General features: G+C 49.9%; 1 protein-coding gene across 2 annotated transcripts; it reads right to left on the reverse strand.

Moving 5' to 3' along the window:
* Positions 1-1,329: 1,329 nt before the first annotated feature.
* ZNF395 (zinc finger protein 395) lies at positions 1,330-16,374 on the reverse strand. Of its 2 annotated transcripts, XM_088162602.1 has the most exons (9): positions 13,247-16,374; positions 12,011-12,150; positions 10,649-10,734; positions 9,563-9,966; positions 8,629-8,729; positions 7,713-7,974; positions 6,769-6,873; positions 4,725-4,825; positions 1,330-3,432 (listed from the first exon to the last, which is right to left on the reverse strand). In XM_088162602.1, exons 1-9 carry the CDS (start codon positions 14,600-14,602, stop codon positions 3,321-3,323), a joined length of 2,667 nt encoding a protein of 888 aa, XP_088018728.1. In that variant the 5' UTR covers positions 14,603-16,374; the 3' UTR covers positions 1,330-3,320. The 2 variants fall into 2 exon arrangements, with proteins under 2 accessions (XP_088018728.1, XP_088018727.1); XM_088162601.1 differs by lacking the exons at positions 1,330-3,432; positions 4,725-4,825 and having other exon boundaries at positions 4,847-6,873.
* Positions 16,375-17,070: the final 696 nt, after the last annotated feature.

Raw genomic sequence — 17,070 nt, forward strand, 5'->3', positions numbered from 1 at the left:
GTCTTCAACGTATCTCGAATCTTTGTATTGTGTAAAAAAATAAAAAATAAAAATAATTCAAATTATTTCTCCATTTCCAGCTAAGAAGCTGCTGGGATTGCTGGAAAACAAAGAGATTTGGGATTTAAAATGTGAAAATTCCAAGATATTCCCACAAGGAAAGGAAAATTTTCATAGATGAGCCCTCCCCTCGCAGAATTTTTTTTTTTTTTTTTTTGGTTTAAAAAATGCAAAAATGGGAAAAAGCTGCGAAGTTTGGGGGAGATTTGGACTGGAAAAAAAAATTGGGATCAAAGTTTGGGATTTCAGGGAATTCCAGGAATTCCAGAAAGGGCTCAGGGCTGCTGGAGGGGGGAAAGGAAAAGGAAAAAAGGAGGAAGAAAAAGGGAGGAAAAGGAGGAGAAAAGGAGGAAAAAATGAGGGAAAAAGGAGGAAAAAAGCAGGAGAAAAGGAGGAGAAAAGGAGGAGAAAAGGAGGAAAAAAGGAGGAAAAAAGGAGGAAAAAAGGAGGAAAAAAGGAGGAAAAAAGGAGGAAAAAAGGAGGAAAAAAGGAGGAAAAAAGGAGGAAAAAAGGAGGAAAAAAGGAGGAAAAAAGATGAAAAAAAGGAGGAAAAAAGGAGGAAAAAGGAAGGAAAAGGAGGAGGGGGGAAAAAGGAGGAGAAAAGGAAGAAAAAAAATGAGGAAAAAAGGAGGGGAAAATGAGGAAAAGAAGGAGAAAAAAAGGGGAGGAAAGGGGGAAAATGGAGGAAAAAGGAGGGAAAAAAAGAGGGGAAAAGGAAGAGAAAATGGAAAAAAGGAGGGGAAATGGAGGAGAAAAAATAAGGAGAAAAAGGAGGAAAAAGGGGGGAAAAGGACAAAAAGAAAAAAGAGAAAAAAGGAAAAAAGGAGGAAAAAAATGAGAATAAAAAGAGGGAAAAAGGAAAAAAAAAGGAGGAGAAAAGAGGAAAAAAGGAGAAAAAAAGAGGGAAAAGGGACCAAAAAAGGGAGAAAAAATAAGGAGGAAAAAAGAAGAAAAAAGGAGGGAAAAAAAGGAGGGAAAAAGGACCAAAAAAAGGAGAAAAAAGGAGAAAAAATGAGGAGGAAAAAAGGAGAAAAAAAGAGGGAAAAAGGAGGAAAAAAGGAGGAAAAAAGGAGGAAAAAAAGGAGGAAAAAAAAGGAGAAAAAAAGGAGGAAAAAAGGAGGAAAAAAAGGAGGAAAAAAAGGAGAAAAAAAGGAGCAAGAGCTGAGCCCATGTGGGCCATGAAAAACATGGAATAAAATCTCCAAAGCACAGGGAAGAAAGACACAAAAATAAAATTAAAAAAAAAAAATTCACCTTTTTTTATTGTTCCCCCCCATTTTTCTGTGCTCTGCTTTGATCCCTGATTTTCCAAATATTTCAAACTGGAGGCTCTGGGTGGGAATTTCGTGGAAAATTCCACGGAAAAAATTCCACAAAAAGTTTAAAAAAAAAATAAAATTCCACAACCTGGCTGAGATTCTCAATTTTGGATTTTCCCAACTATTCAATTCCCTTTTTAAATTAAAAAAAAAAAGGAATTTGGATGCTTTAAAATTCCCTAAAATCAGGCTGGGATTGGTCTTGGCTCAGCCAATTCCACGAGATTTCAAAAAAATATTCCCAGCACACGGAAAAAAAATTGGAATTTTAGACCTTTAAGGTCACTTCCAACCCAAAATATTCCATGATTTTAAACTGGATTCATTTAGGGATGAAAAATTTAATTTTTCCTATTCTTTGCAGCTGCTGGAAAATCCATTAAAGCCCAAAAATTCCTCAGTTTTGGAAGGAATTTGGGAATTTTTCACAGGAGCTGAAATTTGGGAATTTTTTCCCTGAGGAATCTCCCATTTTTGCCCTGAAAAGATTTTTCTTGATTTTAAATTTTTTTTTTTGGTGGTGGGGGGGATTTTTTTGACCCCAAAAAACGATGCCCGAGGCGGGGGAAAAAATCCCCAAAATCTACAGGAATGGGAAATTCCAACTCCTCAAAAAAAAAAAAATTCTTGGGATATCCCAACATTTTCTTTTTTAAAGGATTTTTCAGAAGGATTTTCCAGGAGATTTTTCCCAGAGAAATTTTTTCCAGAGGGATTTTTTTAGGATTTTCCCAAGGGATTTTCACAGAGGGATTTTCCAGAGGGATTTTCCCAAAGGTTTTTTCCAGAGGGATTTTCCAGAGGGATTTTTTTTGGGATTTTCCAGAAGGATTTTTCCTGGGGAATTTTCCAGAGGGGATTTTCCAGAAGGATTTCCCAGAGTGATTTTCCAGAGGGAATTTCTGGAGGATTTTCAGAGGGATTTCCCAGATGGATTTTCCCAAAGGTTTCTTCCAGAGAGATTTTTTCAGAGGGATTTCCCAGATGGATTTTCAAGAGATATTTTCCAGAAGGATTTTCCAGAGAGATTTTTCCAGAAGGATTTTCCAGAGGGATTTTTCCAGAAGGATTTTCCAGAGGGATTTTTTTAGGATTTTCCCGAGGATTTTCCCAGAGGGATTTTCCCGAGGAATTTTCCCAAGGTTTTTTCCAGAAGAATTTTCCAGAGGGATTTCCCAGAAGGATTTTCCAGAGGGATTTTCCAGAGGGATTCCCCGAGGGATTTTTTTCAGAGGAATTTTCCAGAGGGATTTTCCAGAAAGATTTTTCAAAGGGATTTTTTCAGAGGGATTTCTCAGATGGATTTTCAAGAGAGATTTTCCAGAAGGATTTTCCAGAGGGATTTCCCAGAGAGATTTTCCCGAGGTTTTTTCCAGAGGATTTCCCAGAGGAATTTCCCAGATGGATTTTTCCAGAGGGATTTTCCCAGAGGGATTTCCCAGGTGGATATTCCAGAAGGATTTCCCAGAAGAATTTCCCAGAAGGATTTTCCAGAAGGATTTCCCAGAAGAATTTCCCAGAAGGATTTTTCCAGAAGGATTTTCCAGAGGTGTTTCCCAGAGGGATTTTTTCAGAGAGATTTTCCAGAAGGATTTTCCAGAGGGATTTCCCAGAGAGATTTTCCCGAGGTTTTTTCCAGAGGATTTCCCAGAGGGATTTTCCAGAGGGATTTTTCCAGATGGATATTCCAGAAGGATTTCCCAGAAGAATTTCCCAGAAGGATTTTTCCAGAAGGATTTCCCAGATGGATTTTTCCAGAAGGATTTTCCAGAGTGGATTTTCCCCCATCTCTGGAGGCTCCGCGCCGGGCGGGAATCCCGCGCTTCCCTCGGTCGCGGCAAGGACGGAAATTCCCGAGGGCAATTCCCAGATTCCAGAGGGCAATTCCCAGATTCCAGAGGGGAATTCCAGGTGGGAAAAGAGGCAGGAAGGGGTTGGGGTTCAGTCCAGGAAACGCTGGCAGGCTTTTTTCCAGCGGCACGCCGTGCACCACTGCTCCCGGTGCTCGATGCCGTAAACCTTGCGGCATTTCTTGGCTTCGCCGCGCATTTTTCTGGGGGGGCAAAAAGGAGGAATTTTGGGGTTTTTTTATTTTTTTCACCAATCCTGGATTGAAGGATTGAATGGGAATTCTGGTGGATTTCAGAATGTCCCATTGAAGTATTAAATTCTGCATGTTTAAAAGCGGGTCTAAGGGTAAAGGATAAAAGAAGTGTAAAGTTTGTTGGTTTTTTTTTTTTTGTTCCCCTGTATCCTTCACATAAATTTTGTTGTCTACAGCAGACAGCAAAAAAAAAAAAATCTCCTTTACTTTTAGTTTTTAGCTAATTAAGGCACAGAAGCTCCCTGAATTATCGTTTTTTCCTTTTATCTTAAAATTAAATTTTCTTCAAATTCAAACCTGATCTCAATTCCTACGAATAAAGCATGAACAGAGACAAAAAAAATAAAAATAACTTTTACTTTTGAACAGTTCATTCCTCAAACTAAACACCCCACAGGTGAACAGGGAAAAAAAATATAAAAAGAATTTTTACTTTTTAAGAGTTCGTTCCTAACAGTAAACACCCCATGAGTTTAACAGAGTTTGGAAAAGTTGTAAAAAGGAAATTTTTAAAGGAAAATTAGTTTTTTTTTAAAAGGGAATTTTAATTTTTTTGGTTAAAAAGAATTAGTAAAAAAGAACTGGTTTTTTCTCTTCTTGTGGAAAAAAGTCCCTATAACTGAACAACTTAAAGTGAACTAAAAAAGATCATTTAAATTAACAACTAACTAAAGTGTTTCTGTATACTGTTAAAAAAGAAAAAAAGGTGTGAAAAAGAAGAGTAAGAGCGGTCTGAAGGTTTTATTCTGAATTTATTATTTATTTTTGCTGTTAATAATTAAGTTTTTCTTTACACTCTTTGAAGTTTTAGGCCTGCCTTACTTTTGGCTCCTAATTCTATCTCACAACACAAAAATAAGTATATTAAAATTTATTTATTATTACATATGCTCTGGATTTAAAACTCAGAGAAATAACTGTGGCCTAAGGCCTGGCCTACCAAAGCCTGGCCTACCAAGGCCTGGCCTAGGCCACAGCGTTTCCCAGCACTAAATTTAAAGGTTTTGTTACTTAGTATTGTCCATTTTTGCACTAGAAAGTACAAAATGTTAAATGAAAATATTTCCCTGAACTAGCTGGGGGAAGAACTGCTTGAATCTGTTTCCTAAAAAAAAAACCCATTTAAAAGTTTTCTCTCTAATTTACCCCAAAAGTACAAATTCTTCCAGATTTACCCTAGAGTAAAATAGAGAAATGTTGGGGTTTTTAAATTTTTTTTTTAATTTTTTTTGGGTTCTTACCTGGTGGTGAGGGGGACGCGGGGCGGGGAGGCCACGAGGAGCTGAGGGTGGAGCAATGGCGGCGCCTGGGGCTCGCTGAGGCTGAGGGAGCGACTCCGCACCTGAGGGGAAAACGGGACAGAAATGGCACAAAAATGATAAAAAAGGGACAGAAAGGGACAGAAAAGGGACAAAAAGGATGAAAAAAGGGGAGAAAAAGGATAAAGGTGAGCGGTTCTGTGGTCTGCAATTGTGATCGCCTCAGGAAGAGGCGAGGGGAAAGGCGTGAGGGGAAGGCGTGAGCGACTCCGAACCTGAGGGGAAAATGGGACAGAAATGGCACAAAAGGGACAGAAACGGCACAAAAAGGGAAAGAAAAGGGAGAAAAAGGATGAAAAAATGGGAGAAAAAGCATAAATGTGAGGGGTTCTGTGGTCTGCAGCTGTGCTTGCCTCAGAAAGAGGCGGGGGAAAGGCGTGAGGGGAAGGCGTCAGTGACTCCGAACCTGAGGGGAAAACGGGACAGAAATGGCACAAAAGGGACAGAAACGGCACAAAAAGGAACAAAAAGGACAGAAATGGCACAAAAAGGATGAAAAAGGGGAGAAAAAGGATAAAGGTGAGGGGTTCTGTGGTCTGCAGCTGTGCTTGCCTCAGGAAGAGGCGGGGGAAAGGCGTGAGGGGAAGGTGTGAGTGACTCCGAACCTGAGGGGAAAACGGGACAGAAATGGCACAAAAGGGTCAGAAATGGCACAAAAGGAACAAAAAGGACAGAAAAGGGAGAAAAAGGATGAAAAAAGGGGAGAAAAAGGATAAAGGTGTGGGGTTCTGTGGTCTGCAATTGCGATAGCCTCAGGAAGGGGCGGGGGAAAGGCGGGAGGGGAAGGCGTGAGCGACTCCGAACCTGAGGGGAAAATGGGACAGAAATGGCACAAAAGGGACAGAAACAGCACAAAAAGGAAAAAAAGGGCAGAAATGGGATAAAAAGGATAAAAAAGGGGAGAAAAAGGATAAAAGTGAGGGGTTCTGTGGTCTGCAGCTGTGCTCGCCTCACGAAGGTGCGGGGGAAAGGCGTGAGGGGAACATGTGAGCAGCTCGAACATGAGGGGAAAACGGGACAGAAATGGCACAAAAAGGATAAAAAAGGGAGAGGAAGGGACAGAAAAGGGACAAATAGGATTAAAAAAGGGGATAAAAATGATGAAGGAAGGGGAGAAAAAGGATAAAAGTGAGGGGTTCTGTGGTCTGCAGCTGTGCTCGCCTCAGGGCGGGGCGGGGAAGGCAGGAGTGACACTGAACCTGAGGGGAAAATGGGACAGAAATGGCACAAAAGGGACAGAAATGGGACAAAAAGGTACAGAAAAGGGACAAAAAGGGACAGAAAAGGGACAAAAAGGGACAGAAAAGGGACAGAAAAGGATGAAAAAAGGGGAGAAAAAGGATAAAGGTGAGGTGTTCTGTGGTCTGCAGCTGTGCTCGCCTCAGGAAGGGGCGGGGGAAAGGCGTGAGGGGAAGGCGTGAGCGACTCCGAACCTGAGGGGAAAAAAACGGGACAAACGGCACAAAAGGGGAAAGAAATGGCACAAAAGGGGAAAGAAATGGCACAAAAAGGAACAAAAAGGACAGAAATGGGACAAAAAGGATGAAAAAAGGGGAGAAAAAGGATAAAGGTGAGGGGTTCTGTGGTCTGCTGCTGTGTTCGCCTCAGGAAGGTGTGAGGGGGGAAAGGCGTGAGGGGGGAAAATGGCAGAAAAAATGGCGGGAAAAAAGGGTGGGAAAGAAGAGGGGAGAAAAAAGAGGGAAAAAGGAGTAAAAAAGGGGAAAAAAGAGGGAGAAAAGGGGAGAAAAGGGGGAAAGGAGGGGAAAAAAGGAGGAAATAAAGAGGGAAAGGAGGGGGGGAAAAAGAGAAAAAAAGGAAGAGAAATGGAGGAAAAAAGGAAGCACTGGCTCATGGTGGGTTGCCCATTCCAGGGCACAGGTGACACTGACAGTGACAGCAGGGTGGGGGTGACACTCACCAGTGACAGGGACGGTGACAATGATGGCAGGGTGGGGGTGACACTCACCGGTGACAGGGATGGTGACAATGATGGCAGGGTGGGGGTGGCAGCAGCCCAGCTGATGCTGGTGAAGATGTGAGGGGACACCGGGATCTGGATGGAGGGCAGCGCCTGGAGGGACAAAAAAGGGACAGGATGAGGTCTGGGAATCGCTGTCACCTCCCTCCCGCTGTCACACGGGGTGTGGCACCGGTGTCACCTCGCTGGGGACACGGTGGCCTCTCCACTCCTGCACCCCAAAGCCCCAAATCCCGGCCATGTTTGTTCTTCCACCCATTTATGTGTCGGTCCTGCTGATGGCACTGACATTCCCGGGACGTGTGACACTCCTTGGGGACGGGGTGCTCATGGGGGGAGGTCACAGCTCCGTATTCCCAAATTTCCAGCCCCAGGATCTGTGGGTGGGGCAGTCATGAGGACAGAGCTGGGAGCCACTGCAGGGCAGGGGACACGCAGGGGACACACATGACAGGGACACAAATCCCTGAGCCAGGCAAAGGCAGAGGACAGGGACAGGGACAAGAAGAGGGACACAAATCCTGGGATGTCCCCAGCTCTGTCCCCAGCCATGCCCCTGTGATGACACTGATGTCCCCAGCAATGTCCTCAGGGATGTCCCTGCAATGTCATCCATGTCCCCAGCTCTGTCCCCAGCTGTGTCCTCATGCATGTCTCCACACTGTCCCCATGGATGTCCCCGTGCTGTCCCCACACTGTCCTTGCTCTGTCCCCAGGTTGTCCCCGTGCTGTCCCCACGCAGTCCCCATGGATGTCCCCACGCTGTCCCTGTGCTGTCCCCTCAGTGTCCCCAGGCTGTCCCCATGGATGTCCCCTCAGTGTCCCCACGCTGTCCCCGGGCTGTCCCCATGGATGTCCCCTCAGTGTCCCCATGGATGTCCCCTCAGTGTCCCCGCGGATGTCCCCTCAGTGTCCCCAGGCTGTCCCCTCACCTGGTAGGCGTGGTCGGCCTGGATGTGCCAGAAGGAGCCGGGGGCCGAGTGGCTCAGGCCGGGCTGGCACGGGCTGGGCTGGATGACGATGGGGGCAGAGCAGGTGGCACCGGTGACGTTGGTGACAGAGGCGACATTGGTGACACTGGTGACGCTGGGGACAGCCGGGGGTGGCAACTCGGCGGGCGGCTCCTCCCGGGCCTGCACCTCGGTGTAGTAAAAATCCTCCTCACGCTCCCGCTGCTCCCACACGGAGCCGTCCCTGCGGGGACAGGGGACACTGAGGGGACACCGAGGGGACACCGAGGGGACAAAGGGACAGCGGGGACACCGAGGGGACAAAGGGGACAGCGGGGACACCGGGGGGACAGGGGACAGTGGGGACACTGAGGGGACACCAAGGGGACAGAGGTGACACCGGGGGGACAAAGGACAGAGGGGACACTGAGGGGACAGGGGACAGAGATGACACTGGCGGGACAAAGGGACAGAGAGGACAAAGGGACAGAGGGGACACTGAGGGGACAGCGGGGACACTGAGGGGACAGGGGACAGAGGTGACACTGGCAGGACAAAGGGACAGAGGGGACAAAGGGACAGAAGGGACACTGAGAGGACAATGCCACCATCCCTGCGGGGACAGGAGACAGGGAACAAACCCCAGGGATTTTGGGAATTCCAGAGGGACAAACCCCAGGGAATTTGGGGTGGGAATTTGGGATTTTGGGAATTCCAGACGGACAAACCCCAGGGAATTTGGGATTTGGGGAATTTGAGATTTGGGAATTCCAGAGGGAAAAACCCCAGGGAATTTGGGATTTTGAGAACTCCAGAGGGACAAACCCCAGGGAATGTGGGATTTTGGGAATTCCGGAGGGACAAACCCCAGGGAATTTGGGATTTGGGAATTCCTTACCCCAGGTGCTGGGTGCGCACGTGGCGTTTGATGCCGACCCCGGAGCGCAGGACTTTGCCACAGCCGGGCCAGAGGCACTTGAACATCAGCCGGGACAGGTTCTGGGGACAAGAACGGCGTCACCAGGGCCCGCTGTCACCTGAGCACGGTGTCACCTGAGCACGGTGTCACCCCTGCCCGCTGTCACCTGAGCACGGTGTCACCTGAGCACGGTGTCACCTGAGCACGGTGTCACCCCTGCCCGCTGTCACCTGAGCACGGTGTCACCCAAAAACGGAGCCACCAGGGCCTGGCGTCACCCAAAAATGGTGTCACCCGTGTCCGGTGTTACCCAAAACCAGCGTCACCAGGGCCCGCTGTCACCTGAGCACGGCGTCACCCCTGCCTGGGGTCACCTGAGCACGGTGTCACCCAAAAATGGTGTTACCTGTGTCCGGTGTTACCCAAAAACGGCGTCACCAGGGCCCAGTGTCACCTGAGCACAGTGTCACCTGTGTCTGGTGTCACCCCTGCCCAGTGTCACCCGGTGTCACCCAGGACACTGTCACCCCTGCCTGGTGTCACCCATGCCCAGTGTCATCCGAGCCCAGTGGCACCAGAACCCACTGTCACCCCTGCCCAGTGTCACCTGGTGCCACTCACGACGTTGTCACCCCTGCCTGGTGTCACTTGAGTCTGGTGTCACCAGCGCACAGTGTCACTCCTGCCCGGTGTCACCCGTTCCCGGTGTCCCCTGTTCCCAGTGTCACTCCTGCCCAGTGTCACCCGCTCCCGGTGTCACTCCTGCCCAGTGTCACCCGCTCCCGGTGTCTCCCGTTCCCAGTGTCACTCCTGCCCAGTGTCACCCGCTCCCGGTGTCTCCCGTTCCCAGTGTCACTCCTGCCCAGTGTCACCCGCTCCCGGTGTCCCCCAGGCCATTGTCATTGTCACCCACCTTCCTCCGGCGCGGCGCCGGCTCCTCGGGCGGGGAGGGCTCGGGGTCGGTGTCGAAGCCATCGTCGGTCAGAGGGGACGGGGTGGCACTGCCACCACGGTGAGGGGGTGACGAGGTGACACTGCCAGCTCGGTGAGGGGGTGACGAGGTGACACTGCCACCATGGTGAGGAGGTGACGAGGTGACACTGCCAGGGCAGTGAGGGGGTGACGCGGTGACACTGCCACCACAGTGAGGGGGTGACGCGGTGACACTGCCACCACAGTGTGGGGGTGACGCGGTGGCACTGCCAGCGCTGCTCCAGTGGCCACCCCCGGTGCTCCAGTGGCCACTGGTGGTGCTGCTGCCGCTGTCGGACACGTCCCCGCTGTCCCTCCAGGGGTCACCAACCGCTGCCAGCGAGGCTGAGGAAGGGGACACCGAGGGGACATCGTCAGCGAGGGGACACCGAGGGGACACTGTCAGTGAGGGGACAATGCCAGGATCCCCAGGGAATCCCGACCCCTGGAATTCCCTGGGGTTGGGATTTATCCCCAAAATTGTTCCAGGAGAACTTTGGGGTGGAATATTTGGCAACAATTTCTTCCCCAGATTCCAAAATTCTTTGGAATTCCTGCAGGAATGTGGCACTTGGGGACACGGATCTGGAATTCCCTGACAGGTTGGGATTGGGATTTCTCTCCAGAATTGTTCCAGGGAATTTCAGGTTGGATTTTTGGGAATTCCTTCAGGGAAAGGAGGTTTGGAATCCCCCAGGGTATTTCAGGTTGGATTTTTGGGAATTCCTTCAAGGAAAGGAGGTTTGGAATCCCCCAGGGAGTTTCATGTTGGATTTTGGGAACAATTCCTGCCTGGAAAGAAGATTTGGAATCCCCCAGGGTATTTCAGGTTGGATTTTTGGGAATTCCTGCCTGGAAATGCTTTTCCCATTCCCACAGGAATCCCAAATCCCCTCGGCAGCGCTGCCAACGCTCCGGCGGATTTTCCCACCCCCAGCCCCCGCGATCCCCTGGGAATGGGGAACATTCCCAAGTTTCCTGGGGTGTTTTCCATGGATTTTCCATGGATTTTCCTGGCTGGACTCACGGCTGTGCAGGGCAGGGCTGCAGGACAGGCTGGTCAGCACCATGGCCGCCATCATCTCGTCCATCTCCACCGCCGCGTCCGGCCTCCTGCCGCGGAAAAATCGGGGAATTCGTCGGGAATGACAGGGGGAAAACCAAAATATTCCCTCCCACAACGCCCTGGGATGGTGGGATGGGAAAATCAATGGGGGATCAATGGGAAATCAAGGGGAAATCAATAGGAGATCAATGGGAAATCCATGGGAAATCAATGGGAGATCAATGGGAGATCAATGGGAAATCCATGGGAAATCCATGGGAAATCCATGGGAAATCCAGGGGAAAATCAAGGGGAAAATCAATGGGAAATCAATGGGAGATCAAGGGGAAATCAAGGGGAAATCAAGGGGAAATCAAGGGGAAATCAAGGGGAAAATCAAGGGGAAAATCAAGGGGAAAATCAAGGGGAAAATCAAGGGGAAAATCAAGGGGAAAATCAAGGGGAGATCAATGGGAAATCAAGGGGAGATCAATGGAAAATCAATAGGAGATCAATGGGAAAATCAGTGGGAAATCAATGGGAGATCAATGAGAATATCAATGGGAAATCAATGGAAAATCAATGGGAAAATCAATGGGAGATCAATGGGAAATCAATGGAAAAATCACTGGGAAAAATCAATGGGAGATCAATGAGAATATCAATGGAAAAATCAATGGGAGATCCATGGGAAAATCAATGGGAAAACCAATGGGAGATCAATGGGAAATAAATTGGAAAATCAATGGGAGCTCAATGAGAGATCAATGGGAAATCAGTGGGAAATCAATGGGCGATCAATGGGAAAATCAATGGGAAAATCAATGGGAAATCAATGGGAAAATCAATGGGAAAATCAATGGGAAATCAACGGGAAAATCAACGGGAAAATCAATGGGAAAATCAATGGGAAAATCAATGGGAAAATCAATGGGAAAATCAATGGGAAAATCAATGGGAAATCAATGGGGAAATCAATGGGAGATCAACAGAAAATCAATGGGAAATCAACGAGAGATCAATTGGGGATCCCCAGGATTTGAGATCCAAACTGGGAATCCCAGGTGGAAAAAACTCTGGGATATCCCAGGATTTAGGATCCAAACTGGGGAATATCCCAGGATTTGGGATCCAAACTGGGGAATCCCAGGTGGAAAAACTCCTATCCCAAGATTTGGGATCCAAACCGGGAATCTCAGGCAGAGAAACTCGGGAATATCCCAGGATTTAGGATCCAAACTGGGGAAAACCCAGGATTTAGGATCCAAATTGGGGAAAACCCAGGATTTAGGATCCAAACTGGGGAATATCCCAGGATTTGGGATCCCAGGAAGAGGCACTGACCTTTTGGGAACGTCGATGTTGCTGGACACGGATCTCTCGGGAATGCTGGAACTGGGCAGGGATGGGGCCTGGAGCGTGTCCTGCACCCTCCAGCACGCTGGGAATCCCGGGATTTGCTCATCCAGGGAAGTGACCAGGACCTGGAAAAGGCAGGAGAAATTTGGGATGAGCTTTGGGATCACCCAGAACCCGCTGATCCCACGGGATCCTCGTTTGGGATGAATGATGATCCCAGATTCTGAGGTTGATCCCAAAAAATCTGCTCTGCCCACCCCTCCCAGAAATCCCAAATCCAGGGATTTCCCGACCCTCCAAGCATTGGGATTAATCCCAAATTAATCCCAAATTAATCCCCAAACTTCCCAGCTCCATTCATGGGAAAATCCCTCTATGGAATTGTCACCCCAGGGACTGGGATTCGGGGGAGCAGCACAAGGATTGAGGATTCCCAAAAACTGGGATCGAGGCTTTTCCACGGATCACAAGGATCCAGAATCTCAGATTGGAATGGGGGAGAAGGAATTCCCAAGGGACTGGAATTTGGGAGATTTGATTCCCAAAGGATTGGAATTGAGGGATTGAATTTTCTTGGGATTGGAATGTGGGAGATTGAATTCCCAAAGGATTGGAATTTGGAGATTTGACTCCTTTGGGATTGGAAGATTTGATTCCTTTGGGATTGGAATTTGGGAGATTTGATTCCTTTGGGATTGAAATGTGGGGGACAGAATTCCCAAGGGATTGGAATTGGGAGATCGAATTTATTCAGGATTGGAATTGGGAGTTTTGATCCCTTTGGGATTGGAATTTGGAGATGGAATTCCCAAGGGACTGGAATTGGGGGATTGAATTTTCTTGGGATTAGAATTGGAAGATTTGATTCCCAAGGGACTGGAATTTGGAAGATTTGATTTCTTTGGGATTGGAATGTGGAGGATTGAATTCCTCTGGGATTGGAACTGGGACATGGAATTCCCTCGGAATTGCAATGTGGGAACTTTAATTGGGATTGGACTGGAAAACCCGGAGGAGCTCATGGAAGGGAATCCTGGATATTCCCAAATCCTCCTCAGCTGAGGGACACACATCGAGCTCCGCTTCTTTATCCCCCAAAAAATTCCCACTTTTTCCCAGAATTTGGGATTTCTCCAAAGGAAACGGATCCCGTGACCCACCAAAAACTCTGGATCCGGAAAAACCCGGGAATTTTTATGTCCCCCTTATCCCAGGACGTACCTGCTGCCCATGGAGCTGCCGGAGGCTTCCGGGATTTGGGAATCCGGGATTTGGGAATCCGGGATTTGGAGATCCGGGATTCGGGAATCCGGGATCGGGGAATTCGGGATTGGCTCCGTCGTCGTGCGGGGAGAATTCCGGGATTTGGGATCCCACGGGATCGGGATCGGCCACGCGGGTGCCGAGCAGGGAGCGCTTCCCCAGACGCCGCGAGAGCACGGCGGCCATGGCCATGGACAGGCTGCGGACAGACAGACGGACACGGGAATGGGAACGGGGACAGACGGATGGACATGGGAATGGGAACGGGAATGGGAACGGGGATAGACGGACACAGGAATGGGAACGGGAATGGGAACGGGGACAGACAGACGGACACGGGAATGGGAACAGACGGATGGACACGGGAATGGGAACAGGAATGGGAACGGGGACAGACGGACACAGGAATGGGAACGGGGACAGACGGGAACGGGAATGGGAACAGACAGACGGACACGGGAATGGGAACGGGGACAGACGGACACGGGAACGGGAATGGGAACAGACAGACGGACACGGGAATGGGAACGGGGACAGACGGACACGGGAATGGGAACGGGGACAGATGGACACGGGAATGGGAATGGGGACAGATGGACATGGGAATGGGAACGGGGACAGACGGACACGGGAATGGGAACGGGGACAGACGGACATGGGAATGGGAACGGGGACAGACGGACACGGGAATGGGAATGGGGACAGATGGACACGGGAATGGGAACGGGGACAGACGGACACGGGAATGGGAATGGGGACAGATGGACACGGGAATGGGAATGGGGACAGACAGACGGACACGGGCATGGGAACGGGGACAGACGGACACAGGGACAGACGGACAGACATGGGAATGGGAACGGGGACAGACAGACGGATATGGGAATGGGAATGGGGACAGACAGATGGACACAGGGACAGACAGATGGACACGGGAATGGGAATGAGGAACTGGGGACAGACAGGCACGGGAATGGGAACAGACAGACATAGGGACAGACAGACGGACACAGGAACAGGAATGGGGACAGACAGACGGACACAGGAATGGGAATGGGGACAGACAGACAGACACGGGAATGGGAATGGGGATGGAGACAGACAGATGGACACGGGAATGGGAACGGGAATGGGGACAGACAGACGGACACAGGAATGGGGACAAACAGACACGGGAATGGGAACGGGGATGGAGACAGACGGATGGACATGGGAATGGGAACAGGAATGGGGACAGACAGACGGACACAGGAATGGGAATGGGGACAGAGAGATGGACACAGGGACAGACAGACGGACATGGGAATGGGGCATTGGGGCCTTGGGGACAGACAGACAGACACGAGGGTGGCACCGGGAGCTGGCACTGGGCACAGAAACTCTGGGATATCCCAGGATATGGGATCCAAACTGGGAAATTCCAGGATCTGGGATCCAAACTGGGGACTCTCAGGTGGAAAACTCTGGGATATTCCAGGATTTGGGATCCAAACCCAGCACAGAAACTCTGGGATATGCCAAGGTTTGAGATCCAAACCAGAAAATCCCAGGATCTGGGATCCAAACCCAGCAATCCCCAGCACAGACCCCGCTGTCTCCCACCCCCCTTGGCCTGCTCCTCATTCCCTCGGGAATTTCCTTTTCCCTTCTCCCGTTTTTCCTTCTCCCTCCGGAGGGAAGGAAAGCCCTGCCCGGAGCCAAAATTCCAGCAGAATTTTTTTTTTTTTTTTTTTTTTTTTTTGGATGCTGGATCCCATCCCAGACACGGCCGTGCCAAGAAATCCCCGCCCAAATTCTGTCCCAAAATCCAGCGGAGCCCTGTCCCAGCTGTTCCCAGTCACGGATCCCAAATTATTCCAGGCATGGATTCACTTTTCCCAAAAAAAAAAACCAAAAAACAAACCAGGAATGTTTTTCCTCGTTGGAAAATGAGGAATTTTCCTCATGGGGGTAAAAGTCCTGGCGTTCATCCCTTTATTTTTTTTTGGAAAATCAGGAAAACCGGCACGAATTCCTCTCCAGGAAATACAAAAATCTTGTTTTCCATTTTTTTTTTCCAGGAGGAATTACCTCCAGTCCAGCCAAACTCCAACAAAAATCATAAACCACAAATTCCAGGCTGCCAAACCTCTCCTGCTTCCCAAAAATCCTCTCCTCATTCCAAAATATCCTAAAAAAACCCCACGCTCCAGCCCCACCGGGAATTGTGTCCGTGGGGAACGGCCGGAAAAATCTGGGATTTTTTTTTTTTTTTAATAAAAGGAGGCGACAAAAAATTCCAAGACCCCAAAACCGATTCCAAGAGTTCCCTCTTAATTCCTCTGGGATTTTTGCCCACGGTTGGGAAAAGCTCCATGAATTATTCCAGAGGGAAAACAAATAAAAGGAAAAAGGAGCTTGGAGATTTCGGGGCTCCGGGTGTGGGCACCAGGATGGATCCGTGGATTCCTGGATTTGGGGATCCATGGGTTCCTGGATTTGGGGATCCATGGATTCCTGGATTTTGGGAATCCAAGGATTGATGGATTTAGGCATCCAGGGATTCCTGGATTTGTGGACCCATGGATTCCAGGATTTGGGGATCCACTGATTCCTGGATTTTGGGAATCCACGGATTGATGGATTTAGGGATCCATGGATTCCTTGATTTGTGGATCCATGGATTCCTGGATTTGTGCATCTCTGGATTGCTGGATTTGTGGATCTGTGAATTCCTGGATTTGTGGATCCACAGATTCCTGGATCTGGGGATCCCTGGATTGCTGGATCTGTAGATCTGTGGATCTGTGGATCCATGGATTCTTGTATTTGGGGAATCCACGGATTCATGGATTTGTGGATCTGTGGATTCCTGGATTTGGGGAATCCACGGATTCTTGTATTTGGGGAATCCACGGATTCATGGATTTGTGGATCTGTGGATTCCTGGATTTGGGGAATCCACGGATTCTTGGATTTATGGATCCATGGATGCCTCTATTTGTGGATCTGTGGATTCCTGGATTTGTGGATCCATGGACTGTGTGTGGCACGTGGGGAAGGCGGCAAAGGAGGAGAAGGAAGAAGAGCAGGAGGAGGAGGAGGAGGAGGAGTTGAGTGCCCGGGCTGGAGCGGAGGGAGGGCGGCACCGGGCAGGGCACGTGTGCGCGGGGCGGGGGACACGGAGGGACGGACGGACAGACAGACGGACAGAGGGAGGGACGGAGGGGGACACACGGACCGGGCAAAGCGGGGAGAGGGACACGGACCGGGATCGAGGGGACAGACAGAGGGACTGGGGGGACAGACAGAGGGACTGGGGGGACAGACAGAGGGACTGGGGAGACAGAGGGATTGGGGGGACAGACAGCGGGACTGGGGGGACACACAGAGGGATTGGGACAGACAGAGGGACTGGGACAGACAGAGGTACACAGTGGGGACAGACAGAGGGATTTGGTGGGGACACGGACCTCGGGCAGGGAATGCCCCGGGACTGGGGGACACGGACCCCGGACAAGACTCCCGGAAAATGCCTCGAGTACCGAGCACCGAGCAGGACCCGGGCCGGGCTCCGAACACCGAGCAGGACCCGGGCCGGGCTCCGGGCACCGAGCAGGACCCGGGCCGGGCTCCGGGCACCGAGCAGGACCCGGGCCGGGCTCCGGGCACCGAGCAGGACCCGGGCAGGGCTCCGGGCACCGAGCAGGACCCGGGCAGGGCTCCGGGCACCGAGCAGGACCCGGGCAGGGCGGGCTCTGCTCTCACCGGCAGAACCGGGTGCTGAGGCAGAACCAGCTGCT

Source organism: Sturnus vulgaris, chromosome 3, assembly GCF_052056855.1.
Source record: "Sturnus vulgaris isolate bStuVul1 chromosome 3, bStuVul1.hap1, whole genome shotgun sequence".
NCBI classification, from domain to species: domain Eukaryota; kingdom Metazoa; phylum Chordata; class Aves; order Passeriformes; family Sturnidae; genus Sturnus; species Sturnus vulgaris.

Excerpts from the sequence above, each read along its gene's own strand:
- ZNF395 (XM_088162601.1), bottom strand. The coding sequence starts at position 14,602 with ATGCCCCATTCCCATGTCCGTCTGTCTGTCCCTGTGTCCATCTCTCTG. Across the intron at positions 10,735-12,010 it reads AACATCGACGTTCCCAAAAG|GAGGCCGGACGCGGCGGTGG; the intron begins GTCAGTGCCTCT and ends TTTCCGCGGCAG. Across the intron at positions 9,967-10,648 it reads CAGCCCTGCCCTGCACAGCC|CCTCGCTGGCAGCGGTTGGT; the intron begins GTGAGTCCAGCC and ends CCCCTTCCTCAG.